The sequence below is a fragment of the Centruroides vittatus genome, unplaced genomic scaffold (genome assembly GCF_030686945.1).
Source record: "Centruroides vittatus isolate TY-2023 unplaced genomic scaffold, ASM3068694v2 contig_979, whole genome shotgun sequence".
Taxonomy (NCBI): Eukaryota; Metazoa; Arthropoda; class Arachnida; order Scorpiones; family Buthidae; genus Centruroides; species Centruroides vittatus.
The window spans coordinates 1,863,500-1,888,502 of NW_027122650.1; the positions used below are offsets into that span (position 1 = coordinate 1,863,500).

A 25,003-nucleotide genomic window follows, 5' to 3' on the forward strand; every position below is an offset into this window, starting at 1 on the left:
TACAAATAGATCTTTTAAGACTAACCTGTACAGACAAATAATATTAAGTGGAATAAGTAAATAAGAATACAATTAGTGAAAATTGTGATTTTATTGATTTTGATATTAAAAGGACATATTAAAGCAATTAAAAAATGAATAATTTAAAGATTTTTTAATTATAATGAGGGCTAATTTTCAGTTGGAATATGCTGTTTTGCTATACTGGCAGATGACATAAAATATATCAATAGCCAATACATAATATCAGTAGGTGATCAGTAAGAAAAATTCCATATTCAGGCATAGTTACTGGCACAATAAAAATGAATGAAATGAACTGGTCACTATCATCACAACAAATGCTGTAGACAGAAAAGCAAATAGGGTGGAGACTTTAAGTCCCCTTCTTGTCTGGTAATGATCTGACTTCTCTGTATTCTTGTCAAGAAATGAGGTACAGAGAAGCACTGATAATAATATTTTGAAAGTAAATGGTAAAAATATGTTTATTAAAAGGGCACAATTTAGCAACTGAAAATAAATCCAAAAGAAGAAATAGGAAAGAAACTGCAGTTGAAGATACACAAAAATTTGGAAAACACTATAGTGTATAAATGTATACATTTATATAGCATTTTCCATTGAGAATTTCTTTAAATGTTAAAATTGAAACTATGTTCAACTTCTATACTAGACTGGATATGCATAAACAATAATTACATACAAGGTGCCTCTGAAAAGTTCGGTGAATGGTCCCACAGTTGAATAATCGTGCTGGTTAGGATGTTGCGCTCATGCAGATGTAGCAAGAGACTTGCCAACTAGTGCCCCCTAGCATCAAAATCACGACAGTTAAACGGAAGTGTGCGCGACAAACAATGCAACGCAGTCAGTGTGAGAAGAAGTGTCACTGCAAAATGGAGCAACACGTGAACATCAAGTTTTGCTTCAAATTAGGCAAAACAGTCACGAAGACACGTGAAATGTTAATGAAAGTGTATGGTGTGGAAGCAGTGGGTAAAAAGTGTGTTTTTGAATGGTTTAAACGCTTCAGAGACGGAAAGGAAGATGTCGATGATGAGCCGTATTCTGGTCGACCGTCAACAAGCACAACTCCAGACAACATTGAATGAGTGCGACAGATGCTTGCAGATGATTGGTGCCTGTCTTTGAGAATGATAGCAGAAGATTTGAAGATAAACAAGGACAGTGTGAGCACCATTGTTCACAAACATTTGCAAAAGCGTAAGATTTGTGCCCGGTTTGTACCGCACATGCCGTCAGACGAGGAAAAGCAACACCAGATGGAAACCTCTGGAGATTTCATCAATGCATGTGACCAGAATCCTCAGTTCTTGGAAACAATCATTACAGGAGATGAGTTGTGGTGCTACCAGTATGATCCAGAGACCAAGCGACAGTCCATAGAATGGTGTTCATGGTCATCTCCCCTCCCAAAAAATGTCGTCTTACCAAATCCAGGATTAAGACAATGTTGATTACCTTTTTCGACAGTAAGGGCTTCATCCATCATGAATTTTTACCTGACGATACAACCATCAACGCAGAATTCTACAAGAGAGTTTTGAAATGGCTGCTGAAATGCATCCGGTGACTTTGGCCACAGTTGTACCAGAGTGGACAGTGGACTCTGCTCCGCGACAATGCCCATCCGCACACTGCGAGCTGCATATGGCACTTCCTCGCTACACGCCAGCTGACAGTTCTTCAACAGTCTCCATATTCTCCAGATCTGGCACCTGCAGATTTCTTCTTGTTTCCCCACCTCAAAGGAGTCCTAAAAGGCCTACGATTTTTCGACATTGTGCAGATTCAACGTGTGACAACAGTGCTTCGTGCGATACCAAAAGAAGTGCTTGCTCACAGCTTCCAGCAGCTGTACAACCGATGTCAAATGTGTGTTGTCACTAATGGCGATTACTTTGAATGCCAGTAAAGGTATTTTGTTTGTATCTCTTGTTTCCTTTATTTTATGAGACTATTCACTAAACTTTTCGGACACACCTTGTACTTTAAAAAGCTTTAATCACCATTAAAGAACTTTAATATACATAATTTTTAGACAGATGTATTCAATCTGCTGGTAAGATCATCTTCAATTTTTCTTCTCCTTTTTGTAATGTGTCATTGTTCTTTTTTACATTTCAATTTTTGAACATTAAAGAGACTTGAAGATGATCTTATTATCAGTTCAAAAACATTTGTCTAAAAATTACATATGTGAAAGTTTGGTGATTAAAGGTTTTTAAGGTGTGATTATTGTTTATACATATCCAATCTAGTTTAGAAATAAAACATAGTTATATGGAAGCTATGCCATCTAAATTGTACAAAAAACTTGTGCTAGCTCTAACTAGAGCTAGGACTTCATAGGAGCTAGGACTATCATAGAACTAGGACTTAAATTCAACTTCCTTGTGAAAAAAAATTCCATAAGGAAGTTGACCTCAAGGTGTTTTAAATGTTGATTCACAAAATACAATTTTTTCTCTTTTTTTTTTGTAATACATCAGCATTCTTTTTTACATTCCAATTTTGAAATGTTAATGAAACCTGAAGATGATCTTACTAGAAGACTGAAAACATTTGTCTAAAAATTAAGTATAATAATTTAAAGTTCTTTCTTTATTGATGATTAAAGGTTTTTGTAATTATCACTACAATCACAAAAAAATAATTATTAGTATTATGGTAAACATTGTTTTTTTGTTATTGCCATATTTTTCTTAAACATAACTTCATTTTTAGTCATTATACACACATATCAGCAATAATTTTTTCAGAAAAAACAACAGAGAGTACTATTTAATAATTATGGTGGTGTTTTAAGCTAATTCAAGTGATATTTATATATTGGTGACTCAGTATAATGCAGACCAACCTCAATTTATCAAAACCAGAACAAAATGGATAATGGGAGGTGTATGAGTAGAATAAACAGTTAATTAACAACAATAAACAATGGCTGCTATGCAGCAAGAATTGTTTGCATACATTACATGAAGGGCTCCTTCTTACAATATGGTTTTAGTCAAGCTTTTTTAGACCCTAAGGACCACATTATATTGAGTCACCAGTAAACCATTATATCTTTATCATAGCCCATATCATTTCTTATTGTCATTTTTCTGATTTGAAAGTTATAAAAGTTTTATATGATTTTGTTTCCAAAATGAGAGAAAAATTTGAGTAAAGCAGTGTATTTTCCATTGTTTCATCAGCTAATCTGTTAATAAGTAATCATTAATTTATCACTATAATTTCTCAGTTCATTTCTTTATGAGAGGCAGAAAAACTATATTTAGCATTTCCATCAGATTTCATACAAAAATGTAAAGAAACAATACCTATAAAAAAAACAGAATAATACTTTTATTATTTATAACCATATTCTAGAAATAATGATAAGAATGATAACATATGGTATTATATCAATTCTCAACTTAGTCTGTCCATCCCCAAAGCACAAAACTGTTCATAATCATAATTAAAACATTAATTAACATTAAGTTTTAATTATGATTATGACCACATTGTAGTCCATCAAAATTTTATTACTTTCCCAGCTCTGTTATATATAACAGAAGGAAAGACTGGCAATCAATCAAAAAATGACCCCCCAAGATTTTCACATTTTTGGACTTAAGACCTTGAAATGTTGAGAAATGCAAAAAAATTTGAGGTTTTTTTTTCTGTATACATGGATGTTAGTGTGTGTGGAGCATGATTTTGTTCACCCTCTATGAAACGTAATAACTCCTGTGCTTTTTGTTGAAAATTTTGAAATTCTGCAGGAGATTTGCATATTAGGAAACTGACACTTAAATTTTGATGGTTAAAGATCAATGGGTAGGGAGATAAAGGAGCGGTCATGTGTCATATCTTGAGTAAGGTTGGACTTAATGATGATTTTAGCACTTACAATCTTTTATAAAATACATCCCTACCCTCAAAATTAAGTTTTTTGCCATTTTATAATAATTAAAAATATAAAAAGCTTTCAATAAAATATCATAACTGATGACACCACCAAATGTTGCTGGAAAAGTTAAAAACTCATTGCTGGATTTTTTTCATTTAGCAGTATCTCTGTGTGTTATTACTTTTTAATTTTTTATTCAAAATACAATTGTGTACTATTAAAAACTGTAGAAAAATCTTAGTTTTATTAAAATAAAATACAGTCAATAATACAAAGTTGAAGGGATTTAACAATTGGTACTTTGTATTAAGCAAACTTTACTAAAAATAAATAGTTATATCATTAAATGACAAAAGCCAAATTTTCCCCTAATATTTTATGTTTAAAATGTAATAAATAAATAAATAAACTTCTATGTTATTTATATGTACACCCACTTTATTGAGAAACAGTTGCTTGAAGAAAGAAAGAAACTGTAACAAAGAAACTGTAGAAATATGCATGAGGATGTACAGTATGTACATTTCTTCAATGGCTTAAGGAAAGAATCAATGCTTACTTTTTGACACTGGTTACAGTTGGTAAAACAATTAAAGCCACTGAATATAACAGGCTGACCTAGCTTCCAAACTGAATCCAAGAGCTGAATACAAACAGAACTTTACAAATTTAATAACAACTTATCTGTTTGAATTTCAATAAAAACACTTTATTTTTAATTTTAAAACTAAAAACTGATTACAGTAATCAATATTGAAATTCTATCACGGTGTGGTTAGTTTTAATTCAGTTATTTCCATTCATTATTAAATGAAAATGTATTGTGTATCCATTATTTCCATTATTAAAACAATTAAAAATGAAAACTATTTTATAAAACTACAAATTTTTAATAAAAACTATTCCAATCCTATTAACTTCTGATTTCCAATGTGTATATGAATAGTCTTAACTAATTGTTCAACATTGCCATACTATATACAAAATGTCAACCATAATAGAAAGTAATTTTTCAAACTGGAATGAAAATCATTGGTGTAGTATATCTGCATTTTTAAGAAATGGCAATAACATTGACATCAAAAGCATCGTGATGAAGGTCAAAAACTGCATCTTGTGATCATGATTTGGCTTGTGTCTGGTCACTTTGGCTTGTGTGACTTTGGAGAAGCTGGAAATAGGTGCTTATATTAAACAATGTAACATAATTGTTATTGAATTCATTAAACTTATATCCTAAGAAAGCTTTAGATCAGTATGCTTTTACAAAGTGTGTAAGCACAAGAATTCTTTACAAAAGAAGGGTGATATCTCACCAAAAAGTATGAGAACCATTGCTGCACATGAACATAGATCAAATTAAAATCAAAAATCTTAATTATTGTGTGCTATTTGGTAATTAGTATCTATACAGTTGTACCAGACTGCATTACAGAGATGAATACATCTACCTAGAGATGAGAAAATCCCCCAATAGAGTATGGTATGCTAAAATGAACATAATTGGTTCTAGAATCTCATTTATTACAGCATCTGTTCTTTCTAACATACATTGAAATATGTGTATTTGGGGTAATCTGTTCCAACACCACAGACTAGTACAAAATTCCATCTAACATAACCATTTAAACAAGAATATGGCCCCTAAATAACTACTCAGATCTTGAAGCAGAAGTCATGCAACACCACAAATGGAAAACTAAATTATTTGAAAAAATTTTTTTACCCCTGCACTTGAACTTACTCACATAAAAAAAAACTGCTATTTACTTTAATACAATAAATTTTCAGTCAAAACAAAATCATGGAATTAATAGGATTCATTTAATTTAAAATAAATATTTGTAATCTAAATTTGTTTGAAAAAGTTCTGTTCTATTTTTAAGTGACTGCCTAAGAAACATTCACAAGGAACAAGCAAAAACTCAAGTAAATTTTATATTAAACTAATGTTACTAGGAATAAATTTTAAGTGTTACTTTCTTCTTGATAAACTGTTTACAATCTGATATTGTTATAGTTTATCAATTATTGTTAATGTAAAAAGATCCATTAGTTCATCAATAATGACTAATACTTATAGATCATAAATTTTTGTATACATTAAAATATGATTTTGCATTACACATGTTCTTCATTGCACACATAACTAAAAATAAAATGCATTATTAAAAATGCTAATTATTCTAATAAGATGTTTATGGAATTCTAAGCACTTTAAATAATAATATAATTATATACACAGTTAATATTGTACTACAAAAATTACAAATTTTTATTATATATTCTATACCAGGGGTGGCCAACAAGTCGATCGCGAAGCCAGTTTTGGTCAATCGCTCGCTATGTCTTCACTTAATGTGTTACACTTGTAATCGAACGCAACAGTATGCATGCAGTTATGACTCGACTCAGAAAAACAAAGCCATTTAGCTTGAATATTTGGTACTGTCATACGGGAGCTTCTTTTCTTGAAAAAGGAAATTGTGGAATTTATATCTTTTCCTTTTAAGAAGGATTTGTGTGAAACGTATTAGCCAAAAATTTCAGACATATTTCGTATGAGCAAAAGGCATTAGAAAAAGAAATTATAATTTTACAAACTGACTTAACCTTACAAGCCAGAAAATTTGAAGATTTTTGGAAATGCGTCAACCGAGAAAGACAGCCCAGTATCACCAAATGTAACGAATATATTTATTCTTGTTTCAGATCTACATACCTGTGTGAATCGGCATTTTCATACTTAAAGTTAACGAAGACTAAACAACGTTCTGTTTTGACTGATTCCCGTATTGAAGACTCATTATTATTATCTTTGTCAGGATATACACCTAATTATGACTACTTGATTAGAGACGTGCAAACTCAATCCTCCCATTAATGTTAAGATAATAAAATAAATTCTAAATCTGTCTTTATCTGTAGCTATTTTGAATTAATAAATATTGTTAATAATTGATGTTTTAATTCCCCTGGATGTGAGATTTTTGGCCCGTTAAATAATTATGTTGTTTTTACGTAGGTAGATATACAGGGTGTTTTAGTACAAGGTGCACTCCCGCGAACTATTGATAGATTAGCAAAAGAGTGCACCTTGTACTGAAACACAGTGTATAAACATAGTATGTATTTCACACCTTCCCCTCCCCATTTAGACTATGCCTATGACAGCAAGTCGATCGCGATATATTTTTAAGATAAAAAGTAGATCTCACCTACACAAAAGTTGGCCACCCCTGTTCTATACAAACATTTCTTTTTCTAAAGCATGTCTACAATTTGATGTATAAACATTGCTTATTTGTATGTAATGCATGTAAAATTTTGGGTTAATGTTACCCTTGGTGCCAAGATGACGGCTCGTCTGATTTTAGCAAGGAAACAGTGGAACGCACATTCTAACCTAACCTATTCTAATAAATTACCATAATTATTAGCAACCAAATTATTAGAATAGGTTAGAACGTGCATCCCACTGTTTCCTTGCTGGAATCAGAGACCCTTGTTACCCTTGGTGCCAAGATGGTGGGCACCTTGCCCACCATCTTGGCACCAAGGGTAACATGAACCAAATTTTTCTTTGTCAAAATGTCTGTAAAAAATTACAAAGTTATATGTAAAAGTTTTGAAAAATAATTTACATTGAACTTTTATCTAAATAATAAAATATTTCTATTATTTAGAATTTATTGGGAAATACATCATATAATATCACAAACATAAATGCTGCTAAAATTAAGAATTAATTTCTGCGCGTTCTCACTTAATAACAAGCGAATAGAAAATAACAACTAAACAAGAATGATCACATTCAAATTTATATTAAGAGATGCAGAGATATTTCAAAAATTTCTGCCAATGGATTTTTAATATTCAAACAATTTTCAGAAAATAATTACTTTTTTCTACATTCTACTCAATAAATAACATTTCTGAAATTAATCTAAAAATTCTACATTTCTATTTATATAAGTGTTTCTACAAGTCTAAAAATATAAAGTATAGCAATTCTAATAACAATATAAACATACTTTTAACTATAAAACCATTACAAATGAATGATCGCTCTTTGATCAAACTTGAAATTATGTGCAATTTGAAAACTGTCTTATAATTACTTCTGATTGATTGATTTAATTATTTTAATAAAATCTGCATTCTGTTAAACTTACATATAGAATTCACGGCACGAAACATTTAATTTATTATTATTTATTTTGAATATAAAAGTTGATGATTGCTAAATAATATAGTATAACAATTATTTAAAGATACATTTGCATTGATATTTTGGATTCTGCTCAAAGTTTCACATATGAATGGCATCACATTTATTTCATGAGCTAAAGTAAGAGTGGTCTACAACTTGGGGGGATTCCTGCCCCCTCATTCAGAGCTAGAATCTTACCAGTTAAAACCGGCTAACAGACTCACATCAGTTCAAAAGTTTTAAATGTGGCCCTTACGTAGAAAAATGCGCCCATCCCTCCGCTAATCAAAAGGTCTGGTAGCTGAAGCTCCGGCTAAAACGCACGTAATTTTAACAGAACGAATAACGATATTTTATGTGATACTGAAGAAAATTTAGTTATAAGATGTACTGTGACACACGTAATACAAAACTGAATGCAATCATGTTATTTAAGATTCAAGCACATGACGTGAAATATACAAACTCTTACCTAACCATCTTTCTTTATTCCCTACCGAATTCTTCCATTTCCAATCGTCTGAACTATTATCTAAATCCATTACAAATATATTTTTATCATAAACCGAACATTAAAATGTATTGAAAATGGCGTAAATAAAAATATTTTGAAATCACTATCCAGCTGTTTATTTAGATCTTAAAATTTTTCTCCACGACTGAACACACTCTGGTGGTCGAAATTCTATTTTCGATATTTATTTATTTTCTGAATTATACAGTTCTACGTATGTTTTAGCCTTGTTAACATTAAATTATCTATTATAAAGCGATATTTTGTCTTTATTTTTCTAAATTTTTAATATTAATAGTGATAACTTTCTGCGTTGAAAATAATATTTAGTCTAAATGTTACTTTCATTATTAATTAAATTAAATGTGATGAAATCGATGAGGATTTTCGTGTAGAACCTGGAGCACTGGTGTTACGAGTTAGATGTAGAATCCACGGCTGTCGGGAGGAATTTCTGGCCAAAGGAGTCGGAGTCGGGAAAAATGTGTTGACTCCGACTCCGGCATTTTAAAATTTAATTTAGTTTTTTTTATTTAAATAAAAGAAAATTTATTTTATACTTATTAATTTTTTAAAATGTTTTTGTTTTTTGTTATAATTCATTTATTTTAAATACAAAATGCAATAATTTAATTTATTAAATATGTATCAATAGTTGTTTTGTAGTATTTGTATTTTGTAGTTAAATCATTTTGACGCAACTGAATTTGAATATTATTGATTCATTCCTTTATTTTCCCCCTTCTAAATAAGTACTCTATTTTTCTGAATGAGCCAGACTAATTGATCAGAGTATATATTTTTCTTTTCTGGACAAGGGGCTGAAGTAGCTAGATTTCAGACTTTTTAGTTTTTTTTTTTTTTTTTTTTTAACTCTTTCCGCCCTGTGGGCACTAAGAGGGCCTCTTTTAGTAGGCCCATTATGGGTTCGGCCAGGCCCACAATGGGGCGACCGGGTGGTGAGGGACGGGGCCCGACATATCCGAACGGACCACCCCCCGAAAAATTCCTGGGGATTATTCGACCCGTTCGGATTCGATCCCGGGTCCCCCAGAGCGGTAGGCTGCCACCTTTACCGCTCGGCCATCCGGCCTGAGACTTTTTAGTTGTACTAACTTTTCTGGAAAGGTGAAATTGAAGTGAAAAAGCTGTAGAATAAAGATATATGTAGATGTAGAATTTTATTGCTCTCCTTTTCCTTTTATTAAATATTTGTTAAAAATTAATTTTTTTATACAAATAAATATTAATATAAGTTAAATATTAAAAATACTAACTATAAAAGTATTTGGGTAAATGCCCGGGGCTCCTATCAAAGTTCAGAGTAGGGTAAACCCAAGGTCTTAGAATTCTAGGACCTTGGGGTAAACCCCTATGAGCGCCTCTGTCCTCCCCCAAAAAAATCACTTGGTATTTAATTTTGCCGGAGTCGGGAGTTGGAGTCGGCCTACTAAAATTATCAGGAGTCAGAGTCGAAGTCGAAATCAAGTGTTTTTTTTTTTTTTTTTACCGACTCCATAGCCCTGGTAAAACCTATCTTTCAATCCAACGGTCTGCAACCTTTCTGAGCTCACGGACCACTTAATTCACAATTTTTAATCCCGCGGACCACTATCATGAATTTATTTTTTTAACGATACAAAATCTGTAGTATAATGATCATAAAAGTTGAATTTTATTATATTAATATGAAACTTGCTTGTTTAATTATAACAAATTAATGCAAGCTTAAAGTTCATTGCTGCTTGTTTGAAATAAGTTTATGGATTCTTAGCGCTTTTCCACGAAGGACGACAATCGCACTCACAATATTATTGTTCATCTTATATATAAAATTCTCGTGTCACAATGTTAGTTACCGTACTCCTCCGAAACGGCTTTACCGATTTTTACCAAATTTTATATGCATATTCAGTAGGTCTGAGAATCGGCTACTATCTATTTTTCATACCCCTACACCATTTCCCCCCTTTCAAAAATATATTTATATATGAATTAAGGCTTTTATGTCCAACAGATGGCGCTAACTTCCGACGACCTAAGTTTGCTTTTCTGTGAGAATGGACTGAAGCAGATCATTTTCTATCTATCTATATAAATAAAATATAACGTTCGTTTGTTCCTACCGATTCCTTTGAAATTTTGACACAACGTTGCATTCGAATATGCACGTGTTTTTATATAATATACATGTCGAAATTCCCCCCAGTGGGGGGAGATGGACGGGATTAAGGCTTACCGTGAAGAACTCGGCTTCTATTATACTATTTTACGTGCGGTTTTTTTCATTTTTAATTGCTTTTTAATAGGTTACGTCAACAGAATATACACTAAAAAGGGATTTTTCGATATTCCCCAGCGGGAAAAGTGACGGGATTAAGGCTTACTGTGAAGAACTTGGCTTTTATTATACTATTTTAGATGCGTTTTTGATTGCGTTTTAATAGGGTACGTCAAGAGAATGTACACTAAGAAGGGATTTTTTGAAATTCCCCCCACGGGGGAAGTGTTATACATTTATAATAGATACATTTTGAGCCACAACAACGCGTGGCCGGGTCAGCTAGTTATTTATAACAGTCGCTTCGTATTTGGTTTAAGATTAGATTAAAAAACCCCCCAATGAGCGAAAAAAGCAACTAAGCATTTCGCATTTTTTTCGTAATACTTCGCGTAACCTTCAGTTGATCAATGTCCAAATTTCTTCAGTTGATCAATGTCCACCCAAATTTTTTCGCGGACCATCAATGGTCCACGGACCACCGGTTGCCGACCGCTGTTTCAATCTATTCGTTCTCCTCTTCAACATTTTCTAATCCTCTGATCTTTAGCTCTTTCGAAGTTTACGTACCGTAGCAAGACGAGTATGAGAAATGCTAATTTTCCCATTATAAATAAAATCTGAGATATTTTCAAATCTGAACATTTGGTCTCTGGCATAAAGATAATTGGATTCTGATTTTCCATGAAGAAATTTTTAAACGGGCTACTCGCTGATAATACTACTGTATCTTGAATATCTTCAGCTTTTTCCATTTGCACATCAACGTGACGTCTAGCTGGCCGGATGGCCGAGCGGTCAAGGTGGCAGCCTACCGCTCTGGGGGACCCGGGATCGAATCCGAACGGGTCGAATAATCCCCAGGAATTTTTCGGGGGGTGGTCCGTTCGGATATGTCGGGCCCCGTCCCTCACCACCCGGTCGCCCCATTGTGGGCCTGGCCGAACCCATAATGGGCCTACTAAAAGAGGCCCTCTTAGTGCCCACAGGGCGGAAAGAGTTAAAAAAAAAAAAAACGTGACGTCTACCATAGCCTCATCTATATGTTACAGTCAAAACCCGTTTTTAGTTAGAAGCGTTTTAACTAGTTGAAACTAGTTTATACTGGATGTCTTTATTAAAACCAGTTTTTTCTAGTTAAAACTAGTTTTAACTCAAATTCATTTTTTGACTAGCAGTAAATTCTAGTTTTAACTAGATAAAACCCGTTTTGTCTAGTTAATTTACTGCTATACATGTTTTGATTTTAGATAAAACTAGTTTTAACTTTTAACATTAGTTAAAACTAATTTTAGCTACATAAATATGTTTGGGGGAAATAAATAAAGTTATGTGTAGTGATTCGGGAGAAAGTGCCTAACATTTTGCTTATGAAGGATATTATAGCGATAATTTGGGTTTTGGAGGCCTCTAACGAAAATATATTCTTGAGCATGTTTTTCAAATAAAACTTTGGAGTATATGAAAAATAATTGTATATTGTGTTTGCAATGATGACTTTTTTACTGTCTGGCATTTTAGGCATCTCACCCCAAGTATCCGAGTGAGATGCCAAATGCCATTAGGGTAAGATAACAAATACAATTGCATAAAATTAATTTTCGAATATCTTAACCAAATTTAATTTATTGTATATCAGTGGCGTGCCGTGACATTCGATGATAGGGAAGCTGTGTTTCTGTAAGAAGCCGACTTTCAGGGGCAATCAATTAATTGCGCGTCAGGGCACGTTCGTATTCGTTTGTTCGATAAGCCAGTAAAAACCGTATACTTCTTTAAATGTATTTTTAATGGATTATCCGAAGTACTTAATAAATAAGAAACTTCAATATAATTACCTCCGTTATTAGATTCAATAAATTCCCTATGGCCCCTAAATGTCAATTCTCGCTTTGAGAAAAAACATATAACATCTATTAATTTAGATATATCTATTAATCGTAATTATCTTGTTATAATTTTCAATATTTATTTTATATTGTTTACCAATGTTAAATTCTATTCCGCTTTGATTTCCAAATTGCTTCAATTTTACGAAAGAATTGTCATTCGTCATAAATTTTATCGTCAAAATGTCGAAATTTTTTTGTCGACGTATTTATATTTAATTTAGGCATCGGTCTTTCTCTTTTAATAATGTTTTCTTTTTCACTATACGGTCTTGAGCCAAAACTTTTTTAAAATAAATTTTTGAATCACTAGCCACGATATAAGGGCTAAAATTAAAATTATCAGAAAAACTTACTTGGTAAAACAAAATATGTGATGAATATACCTACCTAGTACAAAAAATTCTTCAATTGTATGAATATACTTTTAATGAAACTTATAATTAAATATAACTTTGTGAAGAAACGTACATAAAAGTAACAAAATATTCTTTACTTTTTAAATCTTAAAACAATCCACTTAGTGAAATAGCTCTTTACCAGTGACTAATGAATGGAATCAAAGACGGTCCAGGTAGGTGTGTCCGTGCCAAATCCCGAGGGTGCCGATACCGGTCGATGTCAAATGCCTCTTTTGTCGCGTCACTAGTATATATCAAAGGACGCGACGGGGTTGTTGTAGATTTTAAACGTTTCTCACCATAGCTGTAAAAATCTAAATATGTTAAACTTAACAGATTGTCCGTCGTTCGTTTTCTAACTAATTCGTTTTAGGATCGAGTGTTCGCGGAAATTTCCAAAATTTACATCTTTTCGGTCACTCTCGTTGAACTGGAGAAATTTCTCTTTCTTACATCTAATATTCTGAAGAGATCATACCCCGCCGTACTCGGCAAGAGATTGGTTCGGTTAAGCTTCTGTTTAAGTAAAATTTCGGCTCTTTCATCGGGGTTTTATTTATGTTTCTAATTCCCTAATCGCTTAATTATTTAACTACTTCTTAAGTAGAAATAAGTCGAAACCGGTTACTTTGTACTCGAATATCTGTAGTCTTGGGAAAGAAGTGGAAAGAAATTTTTATGACAACCGATAACCGATACATAAATCGTAAATTTAAGGAAAATAAATTCTAGAGCTTTTTTTGTGCCATTGTAAGTCTCATTCATTAAATTTGGTTGTAAATGATGCCACCAAAGTAACAGTTAATTTTTTATCACTGTACTAGATTTGTACACGTTTTTTCTGCATCCTCTTACAGATGGGACGTGCTAAATCGTAATATCACCGGTTTAACATCGAAATCCGTAAGTAATATAAGATGGGAGAGCGGAATAAACGCAGAATAAATATATCAAATATTTTAATGGATTTTTTTAAACTCCCGTCAACTATACAGAACTATCATAAAAACATGCCTGTAAATTCATATCGGTTGAGCTAAGTTATAAATCTAGTCTAGGGTGGGCAACCTTTTTTATAACATGGGCCAGAATAAATTTTACGTTTTTTTCCGCGGGCCGTAGTAGTTAATTGACGCTTTCTTGTGACTCGTAATTTTTTTAGTCTGCAAATATGAAATAAATAAATAAATAAAAAGTTAATTACTACATTTATTTTTTTTATCGTTTTCGAAAATTACAAAGAATTGGAAAAATAACTATTAATTAGTTATTTTTCCAATTTAATAATCTATTAAAGATCTCGCGGGCCGGATAGAAACTTTTTGCCAGCCGTAGCTGGCCCGCGGGTTGCCCGCCGTTGATCTAGTCTGCTCATGATTCACATAATCGGGCGAGGGTGGCCGAATATCTAGCAGGCGGCTATATCCCGGAGCGGTTGTGGGCTGTTAAAGTCGGACTCTTTACGCGTGTGTCGCTTCTACCAGCTAAACCGTGACGTTGGTGCTCTGTAAAGCGCATGCGCTAATGCCTATATAATCTGGCTGATTGGAAACTGACCCGTTTTCGACATTCCTTCCGCCACCGAATTATTCGAATATACAATAGCAATTTTATCGTTTTTTTCACATGTAGTATAGAAATGTGTAAAAGATACATAATGCAGTTATAATAAAATATTAATTTTAATTAATTCAAAGTACGTTAAAATATGAAAATTTATATTATATAAAATACAAGGGAAGGTCATTGGAAGGTGGAAGCGGCGCTTCCATCGCTTCCAATGACGGCACGCCACTGTTTAATTTAGTAATTTATTTGCACACCTCCTTTACTGATAACATCAAAAATGCAATTTGGCATGCTATCAACTAGGTTTTTGATGATTGATGTCTCAAGGGAGTTCCAAGCAGTTACAATTGCTTATTTTAAGTATTGAACATTGGCATACTGATGATTTTGGTTATATATTCGGTCAACCAAGATCCCTCAAGTTTTCTATAGGGTTGCAATCAAACTACTGTTTTGTATCTTGTGTACATGGATGGATGTTGTCCTGTTGAAAAATAAGAGGAATTCTTCTGAATCTATGTTTGTATGACAGCAATTTGTTCTCCAAAACTTGTTGATAGTCAGCACTGTTCATGCGACAGGTAATGAATGCCAAATCCAATTTTCTCAATGCAGAAAAAGGACCCCAAACCATAACTCTCCCACCACCGAAGTTCTTTTGTGAAAATTACTTGGGCTTTTTTTGTAAGTCATGCCAGTAGAACACTAAACCATCTGGCCCATCCAAATTAAATTTTTTTTTTTGTCTGAAAAGATTATCTATATGACAAAAACATTGTTATTTCTTGTGCTAGCATGATAGGTCTAAATGAAAAATTTTCCTTATTCTATTGAGTGGCCATATTTTTCCTAGCAAAATTGAGTCAGGCAGCTTTGTGCTCAGACTTAAGAGCAAGGGCACTTCTCATTCGAGACTGAACAATGTTGTTGCTGTCTTGTAAAACCCTTCGAATGGTTGTGATGTATTTAAATACCAAAATCATACCAAATTTTACATGTTGACACTGTGGATTTAGAAGCTGCATTAATAATTCATCTGCAGTCTTGCAGGGTAAGCTTTAAAGGGCATCCACTTCTACACTTTCGTCCATAATTTGCAGGATTTGACAAATAATGCTGAATGACCTTTTTCGAATGCTTCATGTTTGCTACTGCCTGATGAAATCAGTGCTTCTCAAAGCTACAAATTGTTCTTTCTTAAAGTCTGTTAAATGGGTACCACAAGGCATGATGAAAAAAAAAAAATGCTTTCACACTTCAAACTTGCGAGAGAGATGGCGGTTCTATACTTATGTGGCAGTATGTAAATTGACTTCCTTGCTATTTTGCAGTCAGCCACAAATTAGTTTCCTAAAATTATGTTTTTATATGTTAGAAATAGATTTTTTTACATGTACTTCAGCACCTGTCTATTAGTGCATGTTCTGACCTTAAAAGACCAATTTTTTGAGCAGTTCTATACTTTTGTGGAACACCTTATTATATCCTTTATAAAACCATTTGTCTTTATATGGACCCATTACCAATTTAAGAAAGTTGTATAGAGTTAGATTAAATATATTAAGTGATTAGTATATACTGTTTGAAAAATTACAAGAAGCATATAAAATAGTCTATCCTGAATCCAGTCTATCTTGGCAATACTACAGAATTTATCAATACCATGTTTTTTGAAAACATGGTTCTTCATATCATGCTTTCTTTCCTGGAAACCTTATGCAGATTGGTAGCCAATGTTTCTTGGACGAATGCTGGCCCACAAATTATTATTTTGAATAGCATGACTTAAAAGATATTTGCAGTTATTCCACACTCAAAAGTAGAGCCTATGCAAAACAGGAATGAACAGCATACTGGATTTAATTAAGGAAAAACTATGGTTTTAATTAGCAAAACAACAGAGAATAAAGTTGATACTTACTACTGATTAAAATTTTAACAAGGATCTTATCTAAGAAAAGATAATTTTTTTACATTAAAAATATATGTTTAAAAATATAAAATCTATCATCATTTATTATCATAATTTGAATCTCTCTCTCTTTTTTTTTTGGTTTTAACACTATCAAAATTAAAATAAATACAAACAAATTGGAACAGTAAATCTTTTTATTGATTGATATATTTAAACAAAAGCTGTTTAAATTTACAATGAAGTAAAAGAAAATAGGTTTTTATACAATTAAATTTATGTTTGCATTTTAACATCACATTTAATTTACATATTTACAAATCATTAAATTTGCATAAACAAAATGGTTTTAAGATGAAAAATTTTATATTTACAACAACTATTTTTCTTTGCATAGAAAAGAAATATTCTATAATTTAGTGAAAAAATAATTATTGTTTTTAATTATTTGCAGAACAATTACATCTAGAAAATCTATAAAGGCAATTGATGGCATATGGCAGTAGTAAGTGATTATAATGACTAGAAATAATATATAAAATTTATATTTTATACTGCATTTTGTTTCTTTCAACGAACATAGAACACAACAATCCTAAATAAAGATACAACTTTCCTAATTATTATTATTTTCTTTTTTTAAACAAGTGTAAAGTAATTTTTGAAAAATGCAAAGAATTCAGTGATGTGTATCAGAATTGCATGTTTAATATGTAATTGTACGATAGTTATACATTAAGAATTAGACTGAAAAAATATACTCTGATACAAGACCACCTGCAGAAATTCTTTGTTTTTCTTTTTCTTAGAAGGAGCAAGCACTTGCATAGCAAGTAGAAATTTAAATTTAGGGAGGAAGAAAATCCATATTTATCCAGTGAGATTTATCCACTGAATTTTGAGAGGAATATACATATATAAGGTGTATATACATATACTACTTTGCCTCCCTTTTTGCAAGCAGCCTTGTTCAGCATTGTCTTGATATAAAAAATAGCAAATTTTACATAATATGAAATATTTGGACAGTTTGTGAAGTGTATCTTTCGTATTTGGACATTCAGAAAGTAAAATTGTTATTTTAGCCGAATTTAATTTGTATTTCATGTATTTGTTCAATGAAACTTAGATAAACATTCTTATTTATTAACTTTTACACATTTTTATTTTTGCATTAACTAATGTGCTATAAAATTAAATTGGTTTACTAGAATATTACTTGAAAATAGCCTGTTTCATCAGCAAGATTCAAAATATTATCTACAGCTTAAACATGTCAAAATTTCAATTGTGAAAGGGATCAGAATAAAAATGAATATCTGAAATGTATAATTACTAACTTTTGATATAGCATATCAAAATAAAATCAGTTAAGTCTATCATCTCTTTCAATACAAATTAATGTATCAACAAATAATATTACTACTTTCTTCATATATGCTTTTGTTTAGCATTATCTTACTTTTGACACACAGTATATTAGATCTTGTTTTAAAATTTAATTAAACAATATATGTTATTAAAGATGGCAAATAATGTGTAATATCAATTATTATTAATGAAATTTATCATTAATATCACTTTATAAATAAAATTAAGTTAGACTTAATTATATTACTTGGCATCCACTATAAATTATCAGTAAACTAATTTTATATCAGTTTTTGACAAATATTAAAAGCTTTCAAAATAACTAGCCTTCTAGGAAAATGTGTAATGAAATATAACAGTTTGCACAGTGGTATTTAAGGTGTAGGTTTGAATTGGTTTGAGTTCTCATTTTCTCAGAAGTAATTCAAACTTCAATGCCATTACATAACTGGCTCCCAGCTAGCCAACTTCATTTTATGTGCTGCACATGACTGATGTACAGACAGCATTTTGCAATAATTTAGTCCATAATGGTTAGATTTAATCTACATACAAAACTAACACCTCACAGACAAAATCAAATCAAATAAAAAATGATTAATACATCATTTTGTTAAATTAATTGAGGTGGAGCAGAGCCTCTTCTATATTGGCTTACAAAATTGCACTTGACCTCAAAATTTGATTGATTGATTTTAATTAAACTTTGCCATTCCCCATTAATTGCAACAAGGAATCCAAAAATGTAATAAAAATGGAAATCCACAACTTCGTTTTTAAGATATAAGGGTGTAGCACTAGCACACAAAACAAAGTAATGTCTCAAAGTCTCTAGCATGTCTTCTATAGGCTTATAGAATTAAGTTTGTTCTATAAATTTGGTGGGCCGATTTTTATAAAACTTCATCATTTTCCATTAATTGCAATAAGGAATCCAAAAATGTAATAACTGTACATTTAAATGGCAAAAAGAGCACTTGCCTTGGATCCCCAAACCAATATTTCATTGGGGGAAAAATATTTTCCCAAAAATTCTCCTGAACAAAACTGTCTTAAGTCAACACTGTACTTAGTACTCCCTAATTCAAATTTGCCAGGTTCCATGAAGCTATAATGCACCACTGTTAAAAGCTTATGAAGAGGAACTGAAAACACTATATAATGAAAACTTCATTTTTATTATATAGTGGAGTCAAAGTGACAATGCTTGTGCTCCCTGAAGTGACTGATTGTGTCTAATGAAATTTAGAGGTCAAAAATAAAAGCATTGCATGAACCTAACAGAAAATAGGCACAAAAAATAAACAAAAAACAAGAACAAAGCAATTGTCATTGATTGCTTTGTTCTTGGATTATCTCTCTATACCCAGGAGACAAGGATTGTATTTCCTATGGTCAGCAGCTACAAGAATAGCCTTTTTTGTGGTGGCAAATGCAAAGTTTACCTGTTTGCCACCATCAAATGCAAGGATTGCTTCTTTCTTTCTGGTTCTGCTTCAATTCTATCGCAGTACAACAAAGTTGTGCAATGTTCTAGTATTATTAGATATAATTTCAAAAAAGATCAAAATACCAAGAATAAAAGAAAATTATAACCTTAAAATTTTATGGTTACATTATCATTTTTTAAAAAATAGTAAATGATATATCAAAATGCTTTTGGTGATTATCTAAATGTTTAAATTGATAATATATTCAGTATAATTAAAAGAATAACATATTCTCCAGAAAAGATTATTAATAGTTATATTATATTAATGTTAACATCTTTAAAATGAAATTTTGACACAATATTTAAACCATTATTCTCATTTCTCTTAAAAGATTGAATTCTTGATATTTGTACTAAAATTATATCAATTATTTTATTTTAATGTTGAGAGAGATAATTTACAAATCAATTTTAATCTTTATAAAAATATCCAAAAAAATTAAGAATCAGACATGAGGCATAATTACAAACTAACAAAACTGGATCACAAAAATTATATGATTTTCATGTACTTTCAATTACCACTTTAAACCTTTCAGTTCATTTTCATAATTATCTGTAAAAGAACAGATTGCTCTGAAAATGAACCAAAATATTTAGAAGTGCTAAGTCAGTTACTCAATAAGTAAGTCAATAAATTCAAGACAACTTTGTAAAATAGAAGCAAGTTGAAACTATAAATTATGTAACAGGTGGAGTATTATAGTAATAGAATAAATAATTTGAATTTAAATATATAATTGAAACTAGATATCAAAACTGACATCATAGTATTGGTTACTTTCTTTATTAATTAGTCATTCTGTTAATCACAATGCATATTTTAATGATATTAGTAAAACTTTTAATCATCAATTTAATTTGCTGAAGAAACAGACTATTTTATAAATCTTCAATGCTAAAATTCATTATATATTTATAAAACATGTTATTAAGTTCTTTTTTAATATTTTAATTTACATTAAATAAATTTAGCAAAATAATAATTTGAAAATGATTTAACACACATTATCACAAATATTTCTTTTATATAAGTACTAAAGTACTAATCACTTCTTACTACATGATTGTATTATGTACAATAAAAATATTTAATGAAGATTTACATATATATTAACTTAAAATTAAATATTTATGCATGTCCTCATTATTGAATTTTCAAAATTTACAGTAATTAATTGATTAAAACAACATCAAGGTGCTAAATTGAGATCAAACTGTATATAAATTATGAAATATTCAAGATTATCATGTAAAAATCGAATCAATTTTCAATCGGATGTAAAGTTTAAAACAAAAATGATGTAATTACAACTAGAACTGCCAAATTCATCCTTAGGAAATAGACAAATGTAAATAGTCAAAATAAATATGGGTCAAGATAATGCTTTCAGCTAGCTCATTCTAACTTCATTTATTTATATTTGGCTATTTACAAGAGTTGATCTTATAATAACCATAAATTTCAAGCAATCTTTTATATTCTGTACAACACTGTATAAGCTTGCATGAGCTTGCTGAAAAATTGACATTTTCAAACAAAATTTGATACTAAACAAATTGTTTTTAGTATGCTTCAATGTAATAGTGGCACACCATTATTCCAAAACAGTTTTAAGTAGAAATTACACCATTATATTTTATAAAAATTTTCAATCAAAGTATAAAGTTAAAAATTATTTCATTTAACATTTTTGTTTTTAAAAGAAACATTGAAATTAGAATATAAAAGAAAAAAGGTTAATGATTCTGAGAAAAGTGTGTTGTGTAGATAACTTTTGGTAGTATATCAAGAAGGGGAAAAAAGAATATTAAAGAATATTTCAGATTTTACTTAATATATTTAATTTTTTAATCAAAAGCATGACAAAATAGTCTATATAAAGAAACAAACTTCATTCCATACTGTTTAAGTCTAACTTATCACAGTGAGAACAAAAACTCACTAATTAAAATCACTTTTGTGATTATATACATATTTATATATGAAATATAATTTCCAAGAATAAGAAAAAAATTTTAAAAAATTAACAAGTTAAATTATGGAAAAACTGCTATCAACTGATTAAGATAACTCTTATACAATTTTTTAAATTAGCAAAAATTATCCTTTAATGTAACAAAGCAAATGTTTTGGTTGTTTTAAACAGCCATGATCAGATTAATGTGAAAATTTGAATGTTCTAAAATTTAACAGAGCAAAACAGAAAATATATTTTTTCAAATGTGAGCTCAATTCAAATTTAAATTAAAACCAAATATAGCAATATGATTGGTTGTAAAAGATCACATGCAAATTTATATTAGTACACCTTGAATATATAATCATTATAAAATGTTCAATAAAGTATAAAATTGCAGAATTCAGGCAAGATGGTAGGAAGGGAGCTTTGACTATAGCTTTGGCTTTATTTGGCGGATGGAATGCAAAAGTGCTGAAAACAGTCACAAGAGATCATTTCCTCAAGCATTTGGAATGTTTAGAGATTTATAAAATTAACAAAGAAAGGTAGATGCATAAATTTTGGGGGTCAAAGTATAATCTCTGAAGTGTGGAAGGCATAGTATCAGATTTCCAACAAATGGGTGAATTAATAAAAAATTTCGTCAGCTATTTTTTATGAGGGACAAATCAAGTTTTCTACAATATATAAATTTGTGTTTCACATTTTACAACCAATCATATTGCTGTATTTGGTTTTAATTTAAATTTGAGTTGCATTTTAAAAAAAAAAAAAAAAAATGTACAAGCATTCTATATTCTGTTTCCTTGGATTTTAGATCATTAGAATTTTCATGTTAGCCTGAAGATGGCTGTTTAAAACAGCTGAAAATGTTTGCTTTGATGAATTAAAAAATCACTTTTGCTGATTTAAAAGATTGTTTAAGTGTTATCAAACTTTAACTATTAAATTACATACAAAGCATATAATTTCATTATCATGTAATTCAATTAAATAATTTGTGATAAAATCAATCACAATTTAGAAACTTCAGGTATCTTATTCTACATATTTCATGTATTTGAATACATATAGAGGTCAAAAATAGTCATACAAGCCAAAAAAAGTAATTTAGTATCAGAAAAGATATATATATGTATATATAATGTAGACAGATATTTATTCATTTGTGCCTTCCTACTAAGATTTTCAAAGTTTTTGTAACATACACCAGAAATGGTCAGTCAAATAATTTTTTCCATTTAAAACAATCAAAGATTTAACAGACACTTACTCAGTGCCTAGGCAATTTCCAATATCTAATATTTCTTACACTTAGAATATTTATTATTAGACCTTATAAACTTTCAGTATTTTAATTTTGACAAGAAACACTCAAATGAAAAAATGTTTCTTTATGTTTTATAGTTATTTTTCAAATCATAAATCATCTTGCTTCAACTTGTATCACTACTTTTGGACTATTATGTATATAACAATATTCCGAAACTCTTTCAAAGTTTAATTAATTATTTAATTATAAAGAATAGTTTATATTTCTTTGAATTTCTTTGACATTTTTAAAGTTTACTCTAAAACTGTAAATAAATAAATAAATAATTATAAAGATATTAAACAAATTTATGCAATTATTTAAACATATTTATAAACATGTATACTTTGAAGTTAAACATACAAATGCAATATATATACAATAAAAGAAATATTAAAAATAAAATCTTTAATAGTAAATTTTCATTCAAAAATCATATTTTAAATCAAATTAATTTAATTCAGAAAAAACAAATATATATATATATATTTGCTCCACATTATTCTAATTAGTCTATGAGAGTAGTTAACATAAGTTATATTTGGATGAATGAATACATTACATATATATATATAGCATGTTTGGTATATTATTATTATTGTTTTACTTGAATACCTTTCACAATAATTGTTAAATGTCTTAAAAAAATTTAATATGATATATTTATTAAAATAACTTTTCTAATTTTAAAAATTGCTACTAAACTGTGTTTTTTTCCCAATAAGAAAGAGCTCATCATTAATTTTAAAAAATGGCTGAATTCGACAGACTCAACAGTTTTAACCAAGCAAAGGTATTTCAATTGGTACCCATTATATAATAATGTGGATCTGCTGAATGATGAGTGATGCAATTGAACAGGAAATTAGTGGCAAAAGAAGTAGCTTTTGGTTTCATGTATACAAACTTGTGTTTATTTATGTTAAAGATGGATTTAGCAATTGCATTTGACAACATAAATTGAAATTTTTTAAATTAATAACAATGTAATTTCCTTGTAAATAATTTAAAATGTAGAGAAAGACAATATACAATGTCCTTATTTTCTTGCATGGGGACAGCCATCATTGATCAGTTACAGCTAATGAAAGGTAGTGTAAATGAAATATGCCACTAAATGTAACATCAAAACACCAAACATGTTCCAAAACTACTACTATAGAATGTATTCAGCAGAAAAATAATCAACAGCTCTGGAATTATTGAGTCTGCTAAACACAGCCACTGTGTTGATTTTTTTTCTTGGCCTTTTTTCTGGAATTGTCTGTACTTTGATGACATTGAATTCATCTAAAAAAAAAAAAAAAGAACCAAAGACATTCAAGTGTCAAACTTTCTATAAATCAATGTAAGTGCAAGAGATTCTGCAGAAATAAAGTATTTCAATCAATTAAAAATTTATAAAATTAGAAAATATTTATATAATTCCAAATAAATCAGTAAGTTTTATTTTAAGTTAAATTGTTTTATTTATACTTTTCATGGATTTTGAAATATATCATCATATATTGTAATAACAACACTTACACTTAACTAATTACATATATCTTATTGTATATAGTAAAATAGTTAGCTTTATGATACAGAATTAAACAGATCAGATTTAAAACAGTTCAATCTTTCTATTATCATGTAAATATTAAACAATATTGCAAATGCAAATTTTTTAAGTTAATATGAAATAAATTCCTTATTTAAAAAAATAAATTCTGGTTAATTACAGTTTTCAATATAATTTTTAATAACAAGATATAAATAGCCATAATTTTATTTCTGTTACTATTTTCAGCTGTTTCAATATTTTAATATCTAGAACTTTCTCTCTGTATTTAATTCCTCTCAAATTTTATTTTGGCCAAATTTGTACTTTCGTTCTGAACATAATTAATCATTTAAAAGAAGAAATAAAAATTAAAATATTATAATGAAATAGAATTAGGTAACAAAAATATTAAAAAAACTTGTTGTTGTTACAGTACAACAAATTTCTTTTTAATACTTACATAACTAGCAATTATCATCTAAAGAATAAATATGTGAAATTATGGTTTAATGCTATAATTAATAACATATGCTGTTTTTCTGTTACAGAAATGTGTTTGTTTGTCTGAACAATTTATTTATTACATGAAATCAAATTTCAATTTAATCTAAAGTTAT

At 29.9% G+C, this 25,003-nt stretch overlaps 1 protein-coding gene across 1 annotated transcript in view; it reads right to left on the reverse strand.

Annotated features, from left to right (window-relative positions):
* The window catches only part of LOC136985832 (E3 ubiquitin-protein ligase RNF123-like), an 86,476-nt gene extending 77,685 nt beyond the window's left edge, over positions 1-8,791 (reverse strand). The window contains exon 1 of the mRNA XM_067283202.1: positions 8,611-8,791. Coding sequence (XP_067139303.1) covers positions 8,611-8,680 — 70 coding nt within the window. The 5' untranslated portion in view covers positions 8,681-8,791. The remainder of the gene's footprint in view (positions 1-8,610) is intronic.
* Between the last annotated feature and the right edge of the window lie 16,212 nt (positions 8,792-25,003).